The 18,996-nt window shown below is 40.7% G+C and overlaps 2 protein-coding genes across 3 annotated transcripts; both read left to right on the top strand.

The window, feature by feature from the left end:
• Positions 1-1,683: 1,683 nt before the first annotated feature.
• On the top strand, positions 1,684-7,644 carry LOC147327555 (lipopolysaccharide-induced tumor necrosis factor-alpha factor homolog). 2 transcript variants are annotated; one of them, XM_086297557.1, is made up of 6 exons: positions 1,684-1,752; positions 3,518-3,674; positions 3,999-4,100; positions 4,641-4,712; positions 6,021-6,130; positions 6,331-7,644. In XM_086297557.1, the coding sequence occupies exons 2-6, from the start codon at positions 3,539-3,541 to the stop codon at positions 6,442-6,444; spliced, it is 534 nt and encodes a 177-aa protein (XP_086153683.1). In that variant the 5' UTR covers positions 1,684-1,752; positions 3,518-3,538; the 3' UTR covers positions 6,445-7,644. The 2 variants fall into 2 exon arrangements, with proteins under 2 accessions (XP_086153683.1, XP_086153682.1); XM_086297556.1 differs by having other exon boundaries at positions 6,021-6,228.
• A 4,932-nt stretch (positions 7,645-12,576) lies between these two features.
• Positions 12,577-18,485, top strand: LOC147327554 (protein disulfide-isomerase). Its single transcript, XM_086297555.1, has 11 exons — positions 12,577-12,917; positions 13,046-13,246; positions 13,957-14,081; positions 14,172-14,309; positions 14,644-14,751; positions 15,438-15,563; positions 15,993-16,190; positions 16,285-16,405; positions 17,736-17,917; positions 18,061-18,150; positions 18,264-18,485. Exons 1-11 carry the CDS (start codon positions 12,749-12,751, stop codon positions 18,345-18,347), a joined length of 1,542 nt encoding a protein of 513 aa, XP_086153681.1. The 5' UTR covers positions 12,577-12,748; the 3' UTR covers positions 18,348-18,485.
• Positions 18,486-18,996: the final 511 nt, after the last annotated feature.

The raw sequence follows: 18,996 nt of genomic DNA, 5'->3' as shown, positions 1-18,996 counted from the left end.
CCGAAAAATGGATGGAAACCGAAAACAAAAAAAAATTGTAAGCGAAAACAAAAAAATTACAGTTTCAATTAATTGTTTTTCACTATCAATTTTTTTTTCGGTTTCAATACAAGATTTTTCAGTATATTTATTTCAGTTACAATATTTTTTTTCGGTTTCAATCCATTTTTCGGTTTCGTTTCAAGGTGGCATCGTTCTGATTCCATACTGTAGCGCTCACAGACACAATTTGTGACAAACTGGAGAGAAAAAGTTTGTGTTTCCTGATATTTGTTGAGCTGATTGAGAAGTATTTGAAATGGCTCTAGGCTTAAAAAAGTTAACTAATTCAATAATAATATGCTTTAATCTGCCTAATGATAATAATAATGCACATCCATTCACTGTTCACATGCATTTAGGTGTGCAGAGTATCCAGCTGAGGTTCAAAGTGACCATCAGAATGGGGACGAGAGGTGATTTAAGTTATTTGATGTGGCACTTATTGTCATAGTGCAAGACAGGGTGGTCTGGGAATTTCAGAAAATGGTCATCTACAGAGATTATTCACCACAACCATCTGTAGGGTTTGCAGAGAGTGGTCAGAAAAAGAGAGAATATCCAGTGAGCTGCAGCTCTCTGGGTGAAAATGCATGTTGATGTCAGAGGTCAGAGGAGAATGGCCAGACTCCTCTGAGATGAACAGAAGCAAAAGTAACTCAGATAACCACTACATACAACCAAGGTACGCAGAAGAGCATCTCTAAATGCAGCAGAAGACCGCATCACTTCTGTCTGCTAAGAACAGGAAACTGACGATACATTCTTTAAAAGTGGACAATAAAAGATTAGAAAAAACATTTCCTGGTCTGATGGGTCTCAATTTCTGTTACAACTTTCAGACGATAGGATGAGAAAAATGGATCCATTCTGCCAAGTACCAACAGTTCAGGCTGCTGGTGGATGTGTAACTGCCAAATATGCTCGACTGCCTGGCTGAATGAGGCAGTTGTATAAAACTTTGAGTACTCCAGTGGAGTAGAAAAGCGCTTTATAAAAACCAGTCCAGTTACTATCTTTCCAAAGCTTTGGGGAAAAAAAGAAAAAAAAAAAGAAAGAAGGAAAAGAAAACCAAAAAAGCACCGGTTGTCTTAGAGCATATATAAAAACTCCCTTTTAACAGGAAGAAACCTGCAGCAGAACCAGACTCAGGGAGGGGCAGCCGTCTGCTGCGAGCGAGGGAGTGAGGAGAGGAAGACAGGACAAAGGGCACACTGTGTAAGAGAGTTGGAGATTAATAATAGCTAATGACTAAATGCGGAGGTGTACGTAGAGAGAAGGAAAAAATAAGGTAAAAAAAGGAGAGGAGGAGTGGTGACATTTACAAAAAAAATGTGAAATATTAGAAATGATTGCCAATTATTAAAAAACTTTCCATAATTGCCTCATAAAGAATGATTAGTCTTTGTGCTGGGTATCTAACAATAAATCATACTATAAAAGTTTTTTTTATTGCTGTAGATCTTGTAAATATAGTGATTCCAGCTAGTAAGCAGGTATAGACTGATTTAAGTTGAACAATCTTTTCTTCCTGCAGGGAAAACCTCTGAATAGGCAGTGGTGACTAATAAGACAAACAGGTTGGTTTTCATGTGAGACGTAAAATGTTTCCAATTCCAGGGGAGAACAGGTTTAACAGGCTGTGATGTGATGACCATGATCAGCAATGGTACGTGTTTCCTCCTGCCAGTCGTTCTTCCTCATTTGCCCAAGGTAAGACCACTGCTCCGATATATCTCACATTACACTATTTAATTAGCGGGTAATGAGCTATAAGGTTGTTGGCAGGTGTTATTGGAAATGTCTATGTGGCAGGGGCAGGTCTGTGCCTGTCTGGATCAGGTATCGGGACTTGGATGTGTCTTGTTTACATAAGAGCGAAGTCTCATGTGAGCTCGAGTGACTTGACTGCATTCAGCGGGTGCATTTCATGGCTGATACACTCGGTTTTCTCTGATATAGGGGTAGAAAAATACATCTTTGCCAGTCAGAGTTGTGTTTACATGCTGTAATAATTCTGTGTCATCTTGATAAAAAGGTGGACGATGAGTAATACACGTTTAAAAGGGTGAATATTTCACACCAGTTTAAAAACAGTGCAACTATATAGACTAACAGTCTAGATTTGACATTTGTTTCTATTTTTATAATCCCTAAAAGGGATGAAGCTGCTGATATATATATATATGGCTTCTATAGTTACATTAAAACACAACTAAGATTAATGTGTGCGGCATTATTAAAAACACTAAAGTATGTGAAGTATGAGTAAAAGACTGATTTACGCCATCACATGTTACACTGTGTGTACTGTTCTGACGCTGTCACTTTAAACCAGCAGTGCTAAACAATGAAAGACTGGATATGTAGCGCCTTTCATTGTTTAGCAGTCAGGAGGAGAGATAATGCAAGTAGCTATTACGGCAGAATCAGAGCTTCAGACTTAAAAGCAGTAATATGAGACTCAGCATCACAGAGCCTGGCATACAAAGAGCTAAACCGCCACATAAAATACTTTACAATTGACTCTTTCCAGTGCGCCCACATTAACACCAGGATAAACTGAAAGAAGCTAGTGTACACACAGCACATTTCATTTGCAATGCAAGCTGGAAAAGCCCAGGGTATAAAATGTTATTTTTTCATTCTTAAAACCTTATATGTTGGTTTTTTTTATTCATTCCCATTTTCTCCCCAGTTTCTCGGATTCAGTCCTAAACAGAGTGATTACACGTGATTCAATGTCATTTTTTTTAAACAATTTGCTTAATTCAATAGTGTTTTCACACACGTAATGTCCTTTGTATCCTTTATGACCAGGTAAACAACTTTAAGCTGGTCATCGCTTCCACTAATCCTAAAAAGTAAAATTATAAAGTGATGCATTGGATCATGTAAATACATTTTCAATGTAAGTACAACTTTTGATAAAAGTAACTTCCCCATAATCCAGTCCAACAAATTACCCCTAAAAGAAGAACAGCAAAAGAAAAACGGCACGACTGACTCCACGAATACTTTTATCACAATTCTGATAAGAGTCTCACATGACTCGTGTCGCATGTTAAGAACCTAACATGTGACATTAGTCGTGTGTTAAGAATCGCTAATGTGGGTTCACCAAACGCAAGATCATTGTCAACTTTTTTCCCCACCAAATACTAGAAGATTGTGACGACTTGTGAATGAAGATCAAAAATAACCTGTTTTAAAGTGATGACAAATAAAAATATATTTAATTTGTCACTGAAGGAAAAGCACAGATGTTATCAACAGCAGGAGCTACGTGACTCGATAATTGTGAAGAAGAGTCTTACATTAATGCCCTTTTGGGGTTTTATCTGGAAAGCAAGACTGTACCAAATCAAAGATATCTGGGTATAGACTTACATCGTTTTTATGTAATTAACTATCTGTGATGAAAACACACATTTCAAACTTGCTCTTATCTACATTTCTGTTTTTATCTTCATGACAGAATCCTGTTTGATCTGTTTGGATGGACCCCCCTTCATATGAGGAGGCCAGTCGCCAACCTCCTGCTCTGCCCATTGCAGCTTTTAACGCCCCCCCACCTGCCTATGACGCCTCTCTCTCATCCCCACCGACACCTCCACCTGCCTACAGAGAAGCAGGTGAGATAAAAATCTTTCTGCTTCCTTTAACCCCATTTCTTGAGTCAGCTCGTGAGATATTGCTGACAGGATGTACATGTGTAACATGTGTCCTTTTCTATTTATTTTTTGGCATACTGTTTACATGACATACCAGTTTTACCAGGCTGATTTGTAGAAATGTCGTCATTAAGTGTATTCATGCTTTTACTCTGCCAGACAACCACTTCAGTGCACTCTGAAGTAAATTTAAAAAATATATATTTAAAGTAAAGTGTGGAAGGAAACCCTAGTGTGACTGCAAAATAACATGTAAACATTTCTTTTTCTTTTTTTAAATCACAGTTACAGTTCAGCCAGATCCTTTTCCTGTCCTGTCTGTGCCAACTGCCGTGTCCTCGCCTCCCCACCAAAGCACTGGAGTCATAGTCCATCCCATTACTCAAAGTATAAAGATTGCACTTTTAATATTGACTTTGTTATGTAGACCTGTTCAACTGCTCATTAACGGAAATATCAAATCAGCCAATCACATGGCAGCAAACCAAGGCGTTTAGGCATGTAGGCATGCTCAGCAAGTTCAGTTCAGTCTCTATGTGCTGCACGCTGGTTTCACAATGTAAGAGGCTCAGTCCATATGCTGTCTGTAGTCTACTCACCAAATGTTTGTATTTTAACCCCACAGTGCCTGTCGTATCATATTTAATTCATGACTTTTTGTGAGTTTTTGAGACTTCTACATCATCACAGTGATCCCCGTGGAAAGCCTGTCTAAACAGCACTAGAGAGAGAGAAACAAATGTAACAAATATAATTTCAAAGTAAACTCATGCATGCAAATGAATATGTTTTTTCTCAGAAGGTTCACAATATTTTCAAAAATCTTGAACTTTCTGGCAATTATTTCATGGTTCAGACTTTAAAGGGTCAAAGTGTAAGTATTTAAAAAGCTACATTAGGTTAAATTTTGGTTTTTCTGTGTTACAGTTAATCCGCATGCTTCTCGTGCTCGCGCTGCAGCTTCTGCTCCAGCTGCTGCGTCCTCGCGTTCCCGACAAGGCAAGTATCAAGACTACATCTTTACTATAAGCATGATCTCTTTACTGCTATTTACACTTACTGGCCACTTTGTTAGGTACACCTTTTCATCTGACTGTCAATGCAAGTATCTCATCAGAAAATCACAGGGAGGTAACTAAATGTATTTAGGTATGCAGATATGGTCAAGATAACGTGCTGAAATTGAAAAGGAGCATCAGAATGGGGGAGGAAGGTGGCATTCGTGGCTTTGAATGTGACACGGTTGTTCTCGTCAGACAGGCTGGTCTGAGTATTTGAGAAAAAGCTGATCTCCTGGGATTTTTCCACACAACCATCTCTAGGGTTTACATAAAATGGGCCAAAAATATCCAGTGAACAGCAGTTCTCTGGATCAAAATACCTTGTTGATGCCAGAGGTCAGAGGAGAATAGCCAAACTGTTTCTAGCTCATAGAAAGGCATCAGGAAACAAGATATGCAGAAGAGCATTTCTGAACACACAACATGTCGATCCTCGAGGCAGAAGACCGCACTGAGTGTCTCTCCTGTCAGCTACGAACAGGAAACTGAGGCTACAGTTTAAACTGGCTCAACAAAATTGAACAAGAGAGTCAGTCATTTGGTCTAAGTAAGTAAATACATTTTATTTCTATAGGATATTTAAAACCAAAATGTGTTACACAAAATAAAACAGAATAAACAGGTTCCTATAAAAAAAAAAACAGCAGCTAACAGCAGCCAATCCTCCAATCACAGCTCAACAATTCAACTGTTTCACAAGTCTAACAGAAAAGGCAGCTCAGATTTAAAAACAGTCTTCACTGATGCTTGCACGAGGTCATCTGGGAGGTCATTTAAGAGTTTTGATGCAGCAACAGCAAGGACACAAGCTGCTTTTGAAATAAGCTTTGACTGCAGGGATTATCAGGAGTAACAGAGAAGCAGACCCTAACGATATGCACGCAGCATAAACACCACATATACAAAGCTCAAATCATCTCAGACGGGTTTTCCTGACCATATGGCCTCCATAGTCATCAGATTTCAATTCAACATCTTCATGATGTGGTGGAACAGAAGATTTGCATCATGGATGTGAAGCAGCTGTGTGATGTCATCATGTCAATATGGAGGAAAATCTCAGGAATGTTTCTGGCACCTTGTTGGAATCTTGCCATGAAGCTGTAAAGGCAGTTTTGAAAGGGAAAAGGACGTCCAACCTAGTACTAGCTAGGTGTACCTAACAAAGTGTCCAGTGGGTGTATAAGCCTCTGCCTTACTTGTTCTTCTCTCCTTCTAATAACTTCATCTGTCTCCTGAATGGCAGCTGGTGCCGCACCGCGTGTCAACAGCAGACAAACTCAGCCGATAGCAGTAGTGAGCCAGCCGCAGCCTGTTCCCATAGCGGTGGAATATCTGAGAGGCGCCCCTGGTTTGGTACGCTGCCCACACTGCAGTCATCTTGTAACCAGTAAAGTCACACATGTACCTGGGACAGCTGCTTGGTGCTGGTGTGTCATTCTTGCAATGGCGGGGTAAGAGCCCCAAACACTCACACAGGAGGAGTATTGCATGTGCACCGGCGCTAAACGAGCTTGAGCACAGCTTCATTGGTGTTTTCTGTGCTTGTGTTTCAGGCTCATCTGCGGTTTCTGTCTCATTCCATTAATGGTACGGGGAATGCAAGACACACATCACTCCTGCCCACAGTGTGGAAACCCTCTGCACGTGCACAAAAGATGACCCTGTGAGGATTAATTAACCTTACACATCGAAGTGTGGACAAATGAACTAATGAACTTGTGATGCTAGTGTGACATCTATGGCAAACGAATACTTTACACAGATGATGGCTGAGGAGAGGCCCGGAGTCATGTGGAGACTTTTGTACAAACTCTCCCAGACTGTTACAGAGGACCTCCAGGTCACCACACACACTACCACAGCTGGTAGCTGTACTGAGACATTTTTCCTTTTTTTCACACTTTAGGCTCACAAGCAGAAAAGCATTTCTAGGACGTAAATATGAAAAAGAAATTACACAAAAACACTTTTCGCACTTTCTAATTATGTACAAATGTATTACAGTGTGAGTTCATTATGATTAAATGACACACAGCAATAACACTTTACACTCCCCTAAAGACAGTGCAGGACAGTCCTTCTTCATTGCAGACAATGGGATGAGACAGTTTAATGCAGCCATGTTTAACCACATTTGTCCAAATTCTAACATGAAAAGAGTTTTACAGCTCTGCACTAAATTCTTTTATCATTTATAATTAAGCTTTCATTGCTTTTTAATCAAACTGACTGATTTCTATATCTGAAAACGAAAAAAAAAACAAAACTTTGATGTTTTTTAGCTTTACTGCAGGTACAACTGAAGTTTTTAAAGTACCTTTAACTGCCTAACTACACTATTTTACTCTTAGTGATAGTTAGAAAAAAGGTTATGTGGTTTAAATTATTATATTTATTACATCTGTTATTATTTCATGTGAGAATGGTGACCTAACTCTGCTGCACTGCTTTCTAAGCAGCTGTAATCAGTCAGTGGGACTGACTCATTCTGTCGTGTGGCCAAATGCCAGCCACTCCTGATTGAAACCTGTTCCTGAACTGATTTACAGGACTTCTATTTACTTAGCAACATATAAAAGGTTTGTTTACACCAGCAATGTTTACTCTCTGACAAGCAGACCTATAAATGTTTAGCTTTACAAATATGTTATGTGATCAAAACAATTCATAAATAAATAGAAATCCTTAAAATACCTTAATGGTTGTGATGCGTTGGAAATCTATCACATAGAAATGGTCCAAAGAAAGTACACCCTCTTCAAATTCCAAGTATTTACATATCAGGAGATAATAAAAATTTTGAAAAAAGGTTGGTCTTTAGCAGGTCTTGAAGTTGAAGACTTGATAGATGATAAATCAATGAGATATTACCCTCTGTCATCATTTAATTAGCAAAAAATAAGCCAAAATGCAGAAGCAGTGTGTGAAAAACTAAGTACAACATTAGTGTTTCTATAGAAAGTTGGATTGCACTTGATTAACTGATGACCGCGGGTGAGCACCTCTATAAATGCAGAGGTTTTTGGTGTTTGCTACTCTGAAGCATTCAGGTGTGTGTTAGCACACAACAAAGATGACAGACAGTGATCTTAGAGAAATAGTTTTTATTTTCCATCAATCTGGAAAGGGTCGCAAGGTCATTTACCAACAATTTAAAGTCCTTCATTTTACAGTGAGGTAGAAAACATTCAAGACAGCTGCCAGTCATCCCAGGAATGAACATCCCAGCAAATTCACCCCAACATACAGAAGATCCAATAATCAGAGAAACTGCAAGAGCTGCATCTCATACTCTACAGGCCTTGGTTAAATGTTACACTCCATGGGAGTACAATTAGAAAAAGACTGATCAAGTATGACTTGTAAACCTTTAGAGTAGAGTGGAATAAAATTCCTCCACAATGGAGAGAGGGAAAGTGATACAGAAAGTGATTACTTTTAATACAGGGAGTGCAGAATTATTAGGCAAGTTGTATTTTTGAGGAATAATGTTATTATTGAACAACAACCTTGTTCTCAATGAACCCAAAAAACTCATTAATATCAAAGCTGAATGTTTTTGGAAGTAGTTTTTAGTTTGTTTTTAGTTTTAGCTATTTTAGGGGGATATCTGTGTGCAGGTGACTATTACTGTGCATAATTATTAGGCAACTTAACAAAAAACAAATATATACCCATCTCAATTATTTATTTTTACCAGTGAAACCAATATATCATCTCCACATTCACAAATATACATTTCTGACATTCAAAAACAAAACAAAAACAAATCAGCGACCAATATAGCCACCTTTCTTTGCAAGGACACTCAAAAGCCTGCCATCCATGGATTCTGTCAGTGTTTTGATCTGTTCACCATCAACATTGCGTGCAGCAGCAACCACAGCCTCCCAGACACTGTTCAGAGAAGTGTACTGTTTTCCCTCCTTGTAAATCTCACATTTGATGATGGACCACAGGTTCTCAATGGGGTTCAGATCAGGTGAACAAGGAGGCCATGTCATTAGTTTTTCTTCTTTTATACCCTTTCTTGCCAGCCATGCTGTGGAGTACTTGGACGCGTGTGATGGAGCATTGTCCTGCATGAAAATCATGTTTTTCTTGAAGGATGCAGACTTCTTCCTGTACCACTGCTTGAAGAAGGTGTCTTCCAGAAACTGGCAGTAGGACTGGGAGTTGAGTTTGACTCCATCCTCAATCCGAAAAGGCCCCACAAGCTCATCTTTGATGATACCAGCCCAAACCAGTACTCCACCTCCATCTTGCTGGAGTCTGAGTCGGACTGGAGCTCTCTGCCCTTTACCAATCCAGCCACGGGCCCATCCATCTGGCCCATCAAGACTCACTCTCATTTCATCAGTCCATAAAACCTTAGAAAAACCAGTCTTGAGATATTTCTTGGCCCAGTCTTGACGTTTCAGCTTGTGTGTCTTGTTCAGTGGTGGTCGTCTTTCAGCCTTTCTTACCTTGGCCATGTCTCTGAGTATTGCACACCTTGTGCTTTTGGGCACTCCAGTGATGTTGCAGCTCTGAAATATGGCCAAACTGGTGGCAAGTGGCATCTTGGCAGCTGCACGCTTGACTTTTCTCAGTTCATGGGCAGTTATTTTGTGCCTTGGTTTTTCCACGCGCTTATTGCGACCCTGTTGACTATTTTGAATGAAACGCTTGATTGTTCGATGATCACGCTTCAGAAGCTTTGCAATTTTGAGACTGCTGCATCCCTCTGCAAGATATCTCACTATTTTTGACTTTTCTGAGCCTGTCAAGTCCTTCTTTTGACCCATTTTGCCAAAGGAAAGGAAGTTGCCTAATAATTATGCACACCTGATATAGGGTGTTGATGTCATTAGACCACACCCCTTCTCATTACAGAGATGCACATCACCTAATATGCTTAATTGGTAGTAGGCTTTCGAGCCTATACAGCTTGGAGTAAGACAACATGCATGAAGAGGATGATGTGGACAAAATACTCATTTGCCTAATAATTCTGCACTCCCTGTAATTTGCGGCTGCTAAAGGTGGTTCTACAAGCTACTGAATCATGGGATGTACTTGTTGTTGTTAAATCCTGATATGCAAAACCTTCGAGCTGACAGAAGGTGTACTATTTGCTTCCTTATAGTAACTGTATGTGTAACTTCTGTCAGTGTAGTAGTTTGTTTGATTTCAGTAGTGATTTTATTTTTAATCCCATTACCTTTGACTCTGCACCAATGTTAGATTTTAAAATGAGGTCTATTAAAGAATAAAGGAAGTGTGTATTAGCAGTTACCCTTTTCAATTTTGATTCAGCACACTTGTAGGTATCTTACCTGGACTGTAAATGTGGAGTAGACAAACACAACTTGTATATCTTACCTGGCTTTGGCACGTTTGAAAAGATTTTGCAGCTAGATAGCTACCAGTCACTTCACTGGAGACCAGCAAGCCTGACCAAGAAACAATCGAGCACAGAGGGAGCTTTGATATGAATCTCTCAGAATATGAACAACAGGAAAACCTGTGTGGTACTTAACATTTACTAACCAGCCGAAATTAGCTACTCTTGCAGATGAAAACAATTTCAAACTTCAAGCTAGCTGCAGGTAATGAGGGTACTCATCTATTTTTAAGCAGTTTTCTGGTATTTTGCTGTTTATATCACCAGATAAAACGTTCTTACTTACCTCATTATGATTAAACAGTTTTTATAGAACATAATTTGCCAGCTTAAGTGATCCTGGTGCTGTTTCTATTCTTTAATGCTAAGCTAAGCTAACCATGCAATTGTTGTACGCAGAGGTGGGACCAAGTCATTGTTTTGCAAGTCTCAAGTAAGTCTCAAGTCTTTATCCTCAAGTCTCAAGTCAAGTCTCAAGTAATGTCAGGCAAGTCAGAGTCGAGTCTCAAGTCACTGGTGTAAAGTCACAAGTCACAAGTCTGAAACTTTGAATTTCAAGTCCTTTCGAGTCTTTAAAAAAAAAAAAGAAAAAATAATGTTGCAGTTATGCTAAATGTAAATATTAGACCATGTAATTTTTAAATCTGTGTTTTTCTCAACACATGACAAAATAGTGAACTTAGAAAATATACACAAATTGTGAAATTGCACCTCTTTAAAATGCAGCTCAATTAAACCTAGCTCCAAGAATAATTTTCACCGACAGTTCTGAGATAAGCTGCATGTTATTCTTGGATGCGGTTGTAGGACCCGCTTTAAAATCGCATGACAAAAATATCGTACATATTAAAAAAAACTGCATCACCAACGTAGCCTGGAAAACATTTGCTAGTTAAATGAAGTCAGCTATCTCATCGTAGCATATTTATATGCATATTTATAATCATACGGTTCTTGGAGTGAGTGCATACACTCATGAAGTTTAGTAACTTCCGGTCACTGCAACAAGCCCAGGTACAGTTTACCGACGGATGGGTGCAGGACCTTGAAATGCACCGTGTAGAAAGTAAAGACCATCGTACCTATCATAAGTTTACCAGTCTCACAAATCGTCGTCATAAATACACATTCGTTAACCGTTTATTAATAGGACCTTTGAGCTCAACGGTAATTAATTAGTAGTGGAAATAATTTCTGGTAGCATCACAGAAATGTAGCAGTGACAATAATACTGTATGCTGTAATCCTACTGGACAATTAGTGATACAAAACAACTGTTTTATCCTGTGAATAAAAGTATATGTTTTTGTCAATGTACCATAATAACAGAAGCGAAACGCAGTATTGTGTCAGGACAATTCACTATTTATGCACAATAAACACAATAAATAAAGGAGCATAGCGCGACAATTTCCGTTCAGCGCCAGACTTGCTTGTAACCTATATCACCAATTATGTTAAGAAAAATGACGCATTAACTACAGCAGCAGACTGACCTTTGTGTAAATGCTTGGAGCAGACTAACCTGTGAGCTGGAGGGTTCTGGGACGTTATATTTGGTCTTTGAATGGCTGCAATCCAGGCCATCCGTCGCCTCTTTGTTACTTCGGAAACATGGCTCGAACAATTTCTCTTCAACGACGTAATCCGATAACAACCGATCTCTTTACCCGTCGGCTTCCCGTGGCTGTCATGCGACAACATTTTTGTGTTTCTTTTTATCGCTGTATAACTGATTTCAATTGAAAGCCTGCGTGCGCTAGTACCTCTTGCCACGAGTTCCCAGAATCCTTTGCGGTTCTACCCGTGAATGACGTCACATTTTCAATCTCTATATAATATGCATGTTAAATTTTGTATTTGGGGTAAAATATCAAGTCTTTTCAAGTAAACCGGTTCAAGTCCAATTCAAGTCCCAAGTCATTGGTGTAAAAGTCCAAGTCAAGTCACAAGTCTTAGAACATTTTTTCAAGTCAAGTCTAAAGTCATAAAATTAATGACTCGAGTCCAAGTCATGTGACTCGAGTCCACACCTCTGGTTGTACGGACATTTTTCTTGTTATCTAACCCTCTGTTAAGTCCAGTATAAAAACAGTGTGATAAAATGATATGACAGTATGGGATCAAGAATGAAAAGGCTGTTAAATAAAGTGATAAATGGGCTTTCTTTCCCTGCCTTTAATGCTGTAGTGAATGTTTAGTATCTTTGCCAAGTTGAGGTCATGTTTCGTTGCGGACCAAAAACAAAACATGCATTTATGTATTTTCGAGGGCAAATGGGTGCACTTTGCATATGAACACAAACACCAAATGTGTGAGTAACTTCCTCTTTTATGTCTGCTGTGTGACCTTGTACAGGCAACAAAGTTAGGGTTTAGCGTTTAGATACTAGAGCCTGATATGAACAGCAGCCAATAGCAGACATACAGCAGTGCTCAGATAGGAAAGTTAATCAGCTATAGGCTGCTGGGTCCAGGCGGCAGATAACGCAAGGATTCACAGTTATACCTCCTCGGCACTGATACACACATCAGACCTCCCTTTCACCACTCCCACCAAGTTTGTCAGTGTGAGACTGAACCGCCATGAAGAGGCTTTTGCTGCTGTGCGTGACGGCCTTCTGTCTCGGTGTATGCGTCGCCGCCGACACGAAGGAAGACAAACAGTTCCCAGAGAACGACGGAGTGTTACAGCTGAAGAAGGGGAATTTCAAAAGGGCGTTGAGAAAGCATGACCAACTCCTGGTGCACTTCTGTAAGTTAAACATCAAGCCTAGTACAGCATGACCTTTGACCTTCATACTTTCATATGGTAAGCGCACAAACAGGCGACTGCAAGGTGTGTAAGAAATCAAATCCTCATTTCCTCTGCGTGTCTGTCAGTTGCACCTCTGTCGGGAGAAAGCCAGCGCGTGTCTACAGCTTTCCAAGGAGCTGCAGCAGAGCTCAAGGGGTCAAAGGTCAAGCTGGCAGTGGTTGATGTGTCAAAAGAGAAGGACCTGGCTAAAGAACTGAACGCAACGGGCCACCCAGTAATCAGACTGTACCTCTCCGGAGATAAACACAACCCAGTAGCCTGCCCTGGTAGGTGCAGAAGAGTTTCATTCATCTCATTTATTCTTTTAACAAGAACAATGTATATCATATGACATGACCCAGAGGAGTAGCTCCAGATATGGCATACTGCTGAAAAATAAATGATCCACACTTATTTTATCATGTGACAAAGCGAATGAAAAATCAGGGTTCTGATTATTAGGAAACAATAGAGAAACAAAGAGATGCTTTGGTTTGAATCTTCCTCTACCTCTGTTCGAGGGCTTTGTCCTCTAGTGCTCTGACTTCATTATGATGTTTGCTGGCACCACCGATGGCTAGATGCTGAGTAATAAAAACAGCAGTGAAAGCCCTGGCTGGAGTCATTATGTTTTCATATGAACCATATATCTCTAAAGTTATCCAGCACAAATTTTAATCGCATTTTTTGTATGAAAGTTTGCTCTTATTCTGGAAACGTGAAAAGATCATGATGAAAGAGGCACATGCTGCAGTTAAGTTGTTAAAGCTGACACCCTGTCATTAAATTTTGCCTTGAACTTTTCAGATATGTGTCTCTTTGAGTTAACTAGCCTGCCATTTGTTGTGAAACACCAGTGGTTAGAGTTTACTGGCTGTTGTTTCATATTTCCTGCAGAGCACCAGGAGTTATTAGGATCCCCTCAGCTGTTGAATCTTAATTGTTTTGGGTAAAATATTAACAGTAAAGTGATTTGTGATCTTGGATTGTCCTGAAGTTCCTCAGAGCTCGGCTTCCATCTTGACCTGGCTGAAACGGAGGGCAGGGTCAGCTGCTGACCTCGTCACTGATCTCAGCCAATCAGAGGCCTCAGAAGAGGTGACAGTGGTTGGATTCTTTAAGGTAAAACAAAAGCCTCGCCTGAGTTCCCTTCTCTATTATGTTGTGCATCTACCGCACTCCGACAGTTTCTATGCGTTTGCGTGTGAGCAGGAGCTGAACCACGAGTACGTCCAGGTGTTCTACGCCACGGCGGTCGAGCTTCCTGACGTCAGGTTTGTGGTGACGCAGGACGATGACGTCATCGCCAAATACGGCCACACACATGATGTTGTTCTGATGCTCAAAAAGGTTCTTCACGCACAACACATACAAACACACCGGTTCACAAAAACAATACTAGTTGTGACATTGCTCTATGTGAAGAGAGGTTTTAGTTCTTTAGTTAGTTTTTAGTTCTGTTTAGTTAAGAGAAATTAGCTGAGGGTGAATGCCATAAAACATGAGTGAGATTTTAAACATAAACCTCACTGTGAGCCTTCAAAAAGACGGCATAACTGAAAGAAATCTTGATGTTGCATCCAGAGTTTTACAAAAGAAGCATAAATATATGAAGCAGACTTGTTGGTTATAGTCTTACCTGTGATACCATGTATGTTTGTGTGTCTGTGTGTGCCCACTGCAGTCTAAGCTCATCAAGGCTTACAAAATGACGCCTGAGACATCTAAAGGGGTCCTGATTGTCTTTATCACGATCTACCAGATGGACCCAGTCACTGAGTACACCGGGCAGGTACAGTGTTGTGTCCATGGTGTATTTTCACACATATACAACAGCTACGGTAGGAACGGTTTGGTCTGAATCCACTGGGATGGTGTTCAGGGAAAATCTCTGCTGACTGAAATCTAATTGCTGTTTTCATGTAGGCTACACCCACCGAGCACCTTGCACCTTGCAGTGTAATGCAGCTCTTCTGCCATAAACTTTTATAAGTCTATTGTTGACATTGCCCGAAAGGTGATTATTCTACTTTATCTTTATCACTGAGGTCGTAGTGGGTGGTGGTGATGGTACTGGATCGCATTATGTTGAAAATCAATTTTAATATTTATCCACCTCTTTGGCATACATGACGCCATATTAAAAGGTGTTTTTAAACTCTGAATGAGTTTGCACACCACTTTAACTGAAGTTTAAGTGCTTTTTATCACATGCGTTCACACTCTGATGGATGCACTGGAGCTTTGGCACACAGAGCTGGAGTTTGTTGTCCTCTTTATCCACCTTCACCTCCTGCCTTTGCAGTTAGCGGCTCAATTACAACTTAATATCCTCATTTGCACCTGTTATGATCATCTCAGTCAGTAGAGGGCTCTGTCCATTGAACTTAAAAATGTGCTGAATTGCCTTAACATTAGCGCCAGCTGAAATCCAGCTTCACTGCTTAAGTGTTTGAACCGCTTTGTCTCCTTTTGCAGACAGCCTCTCAGATCTTATCTTCGCCTGTGTTAAACCACGCTCTTCTCTTTGTCAACAAAAGTTCAGAAGACTTTGATGAGATTTTTTCTGCCTTCAGCACCGCTGCAGAGACATTCAGGATGAAGGTACCTAACATATGTCTGTGCTTTTGAGGTCAATAATAATGTATTTTCAGACTCTGACCTTGACTCGATCGCATAAATAACATTAATCCTCACCTTAAACCTACTTTTTACCCAAACCAGTTCTTTACTAAGGTCTTGTGAGCAGTTTGGCTGCAGAACAGCAAATCATAAACAAATGACCGTATCTGACCCTTACTCTAGTCCCAGAGTGAGATAAGAATGAATACAGCACATAGATTTTGTTTAATTTTTCCTTTGTTTTTGACCATACTGTTTAGGGCATTCTTACGGGGTGGCTGTAGCTCAGGTGGCAGAGCAGGTCAGCCACTAATCCGAAGGTCGGTGGTTTGATCCCAGGCTGCCTCCTGGCCCTGCCGCCTTGTTGTGATGTACAGGAGCGTCTGAGGGCTGTATATGTTTGTGTGTCAGATTTTGTTTGTGTTGGTGAACGTGGCTGAGCTTCGCAATGGCAGAATGATGGAGTACTTCCGGGTGCGGGACTTTGAGGCTCCCCTAATCCGACTGGTTAACCTGTCAAATCACGTGACCTACCATCTGCCCTCTGACGCCCTGAGCGTAGAGATCATAGAAAGGTTCTGCCAGGACTACCTCGAGGGCAAAGCCAAGGTAAGTCCCACTCACCTCTGCTGTGTGGCACAGAGACAGAACCCGGGAGGCAGCTCATCTTTATGTGTTTAATGGACTTGTGTATCTCTAACAGCCTAAGATGCAGAGTGAGCCGATACCTGAAGGATGGGACCAAAAACCAGTGAAGGAGCTGGTGGGGATGAATCTGGAGAAAGTTGCCTTTAACCCAGACAAGACTGTTTTTGTCCTGTTTTGTATGTAAACACTGTTCATTTTAATATCATGCTTTAATTTGTTTTTCTTTTTAAAGAGGGCCCTAAGTTATACTGGGAGTCATTGGTGACTAAAATTGGCGACCACCCTCTGAATCCCATAAGCTAAACAGCACCTTCAAGCCTTTAGATTGAAAACGCACATGATTTGAGTTGTTGGGAGTGTATTTAAAGGGCCCTGAGAGTATAAGGAAAAAGATTCTCTAACATGATGTGTTAGGAGAACTCACACGGATGGATTTAGTGGCAGAAACACACGGGCACAAGATAGTAGTGATGCAGATTTATATACAATGATGGGGAAATATTTACAAGGGAAGGGGCTATATACAGTGACAGGTAAAAATGTGCAAGGAGAGCAGAGCTGAAGAGACGAGACGGAGCCGAGGTATGCGGGTGGGCAGATGACGCACCAGAGCTACCTGAAAACGAGGGACAAACAAAGTTTACGGAGTAACGTCGATAGCCGAGAGTTAAACTAAAGACGATGGGGAGAGTTGGAGAGCTTACTTGAAACACAGAACTACAGCTGTAGCGGTGGTCACAGACTGGTATGAAGTAACTCTCCGTCACGGATCCAAAGAAGCCAACACAAAGACAAATAGGCAGGCGAGCAGGCAGCGGGACAGGCTAGAACAAAGATAAGATAGAACTTTATTAATCCCTCGGGTGGGTTCCTCTGGGAAATTCGACTGGAGAAGCAGGCAGGAGATGGATCCTCAAAACATGCAGCTCAATAGCGTGGAATCAACAGATTCAGCTTGCACCAACACGTTACCACTTATGACAGCGACAATACTCCGACACCAGACGTCCGTGACTCAGCTCCATAAAAGCGCTCACTGATGACGTCCGATGCGCCGCAGGTGTGCCGGAATGCCATCAAGCCCCGCCTACCTATGCCAAAAAGGGAAACAAAACCCAAAAACAACAATACACCTACCCACCACCTCCTAACATGATGAGTCAAAAAAGTGTTTGAACAGATCTCCCAGGCAATACAAACACTTGAAGAAGTCCCCTTCAATGAAATGATCAGTTAACCTTTCAGAAAATGAGCAAACCAACACAAGCAACCAAGTCTGTGCCAATCCTTTATGTAGTTCAGCTAAAACCATCACTCAAATTCTATTTAAGATCCATAGACAGACTGCAGAGATACATCCCAAACAATGTGATGAAATTTGACAGATTAAAAAAAATGATGCCCTTATTTAGGGCATTTGATACAAGGAAAGTTCAAATTTATGTTGTGATTAAAAGTGAAAACATAGAGAGCTTCCTAAAGTAATCGTATGTGTTTGTATTGAAGATCTGCCCTACAGTAAAGAGTCCCGCGCTGTGTTTCCGCTGTGGGAGGAACTAGCTGAGGCCTTTGAGGAGCGCGAGGACGTGGTCATCACTCGTATCGATGCTTCAGCCAATGATATCAACTTATCAGTGCAGGGCACGTACCCATCACTCTGCTTGTTTCCTGCTCTGTATGCTGAAAGGGTACGAGGCAATTATGAGGCGATTAATCGTTTTTATTAAAGCCTATGATATCATCACGAAAAACAGATTTTAAAAAAGGAATTATTTGCTCTTTAGAGGAAACCAGGCTCATTACAGTGAGATCTCTGTGGTCTGTGTCGTAGGTGGTGGTTTACACTGGAAAAAAGAAGCTGAAACCCCTGATTAAGTTTGTAGAGAAGGAGATGGAGAAAGCCAAAAAATACAGAGCTAAGGTGAATGATCATCCTTACACTTGTGCCTTTGTGTGTTTTTATAGCTGTCTGTGTGTTTGAGAGCTGCCTTTTTCTTTCAGTTAAAAATATACTTTTCTCCTTTGTGTATCCAGGAGGATGAAGACAGGAGGAAGTACACCGAGGCCATGAAAGCTGAGGAGGCAAAAAAAGCCAACAACACCAAAGATGAGCTTTAAGACAACAACAAAGACATGAGTGTGTGTGTGTGTGTGTGTGTGTGTGTGTGTGTGTGTGTGTGTGTGTGTGTAAAATGATGCTCTTTAAATGTTTCTAAATAAAAAAAATACTTTTTCTTTTTTTGATTCTGCATTAAAGTCTCAAAACATCATTTTTGATATTTAATGAAACTTTAAATGGAAAAGGTTGAATACTGAAAGAAGACACAGTATGTGCATACAGCTAAAGAGTTTGACAAAATAACAGATCACCGTCCACAACTGACTATGGTTGCTGCTGTCTTCACGTGTCTCAGAACAGAATCACCAATTACCAGAGTTTGATCCCCGGCCGGTGTGTCGCTGAGTGGGGAAAACAGTTAGACACATGAACAGGTTTGTGGTGCGTCAGGGCTTTTTGCACAGTCTGAGGAACAAATTCTCCTTTTGTTGATGAAACACTAGGAAACACTGTGTGAGGAAACGTTTCACTGGTCAAAACTTCAGGTGTAGGAAGGGGCCTCTCCAGAGGTACAACCTCCCTGAGTTGTGCTGCTGACCATGTCCATCGTTTTATGACCACAGTATACTGCTCTTATAACAGATGTCAATCCAGCAGATTATCTTTGGCATGTGGTGGATCAGGAGATTTGCAACATGGATGCACAGC

The sequence above is a fragment of the Aulonocara sp. 'chitande type north' Nkhata Bay genome, linkage group LG6 (genome assembly GCF_057382095.1).
Source record: "Aulonocara sp. 'chitande type north' Nkhata Bay isolate Kocher_YH1m ecotype deep benthic linkage group LG6, A_spYH_male_GT1.1, whole genome shotgun sequence".
Classification (NCBI taxonomy): domain Eukaryota; kingdom Metazoa; phylum Chordata; class Actinopteri; order Cichliformes; family Cichlidae; genus Aulonocara; species Aulonocara sp. 'chitande type north' Nkhata Bay.
This window is presented reverse-complemented; position numbering and strand designations above follow the sequence as displayed.

Excerpts from the sequence above, each read along its gene's own strand:
- LOC147327554 (XM_086297555.1), top strand. The coding sequence starts at position 12,749 with ATGAAGAGGCTTTTGCTGCTGTGCGTGACGGCCTTCTGTCTCGGTGTA. Across the intron at positions 12,918-13,045 it reads CCAACTCCTGGTGCACTTCT|TTGCACCTCTGTCGGGAGAA; the intron begins GTAAGTTAAACA and ends CGTGTCTGTCAG. Across the intron at positions 18,151-18,263 it reads CCAAAAAATACAGAGCTAAG|GAGGATGAAGACAGGAGGAA; the intron begins GTGAATGATCAT and ends TTGTGTATCCAG.
- LOC147327555 (XM_086297556.1), top strand. The coding sequence starts at position 3,539 with ATGGACCCCCCTTCATATGAGGAGGCCAGTCGCCAACCTCCTGCTCTG. Across the intron at positions 4,713-6,020 it reads GTCCTCGCGTTCCCGACAAG|CTGGTGCCGCACCGCGTGTC; the intron begins GCAAGTATCAAG and ends CCTGAATGGCAG. Across the intron at positions 6,229-6,330 it reads GTCATTCTTGCAATGGCGGG|GCTCATCTGCGGTTTCTGTC; the intron begins GTAAGAGCCCCA and ends CTTGTGTTTCAG.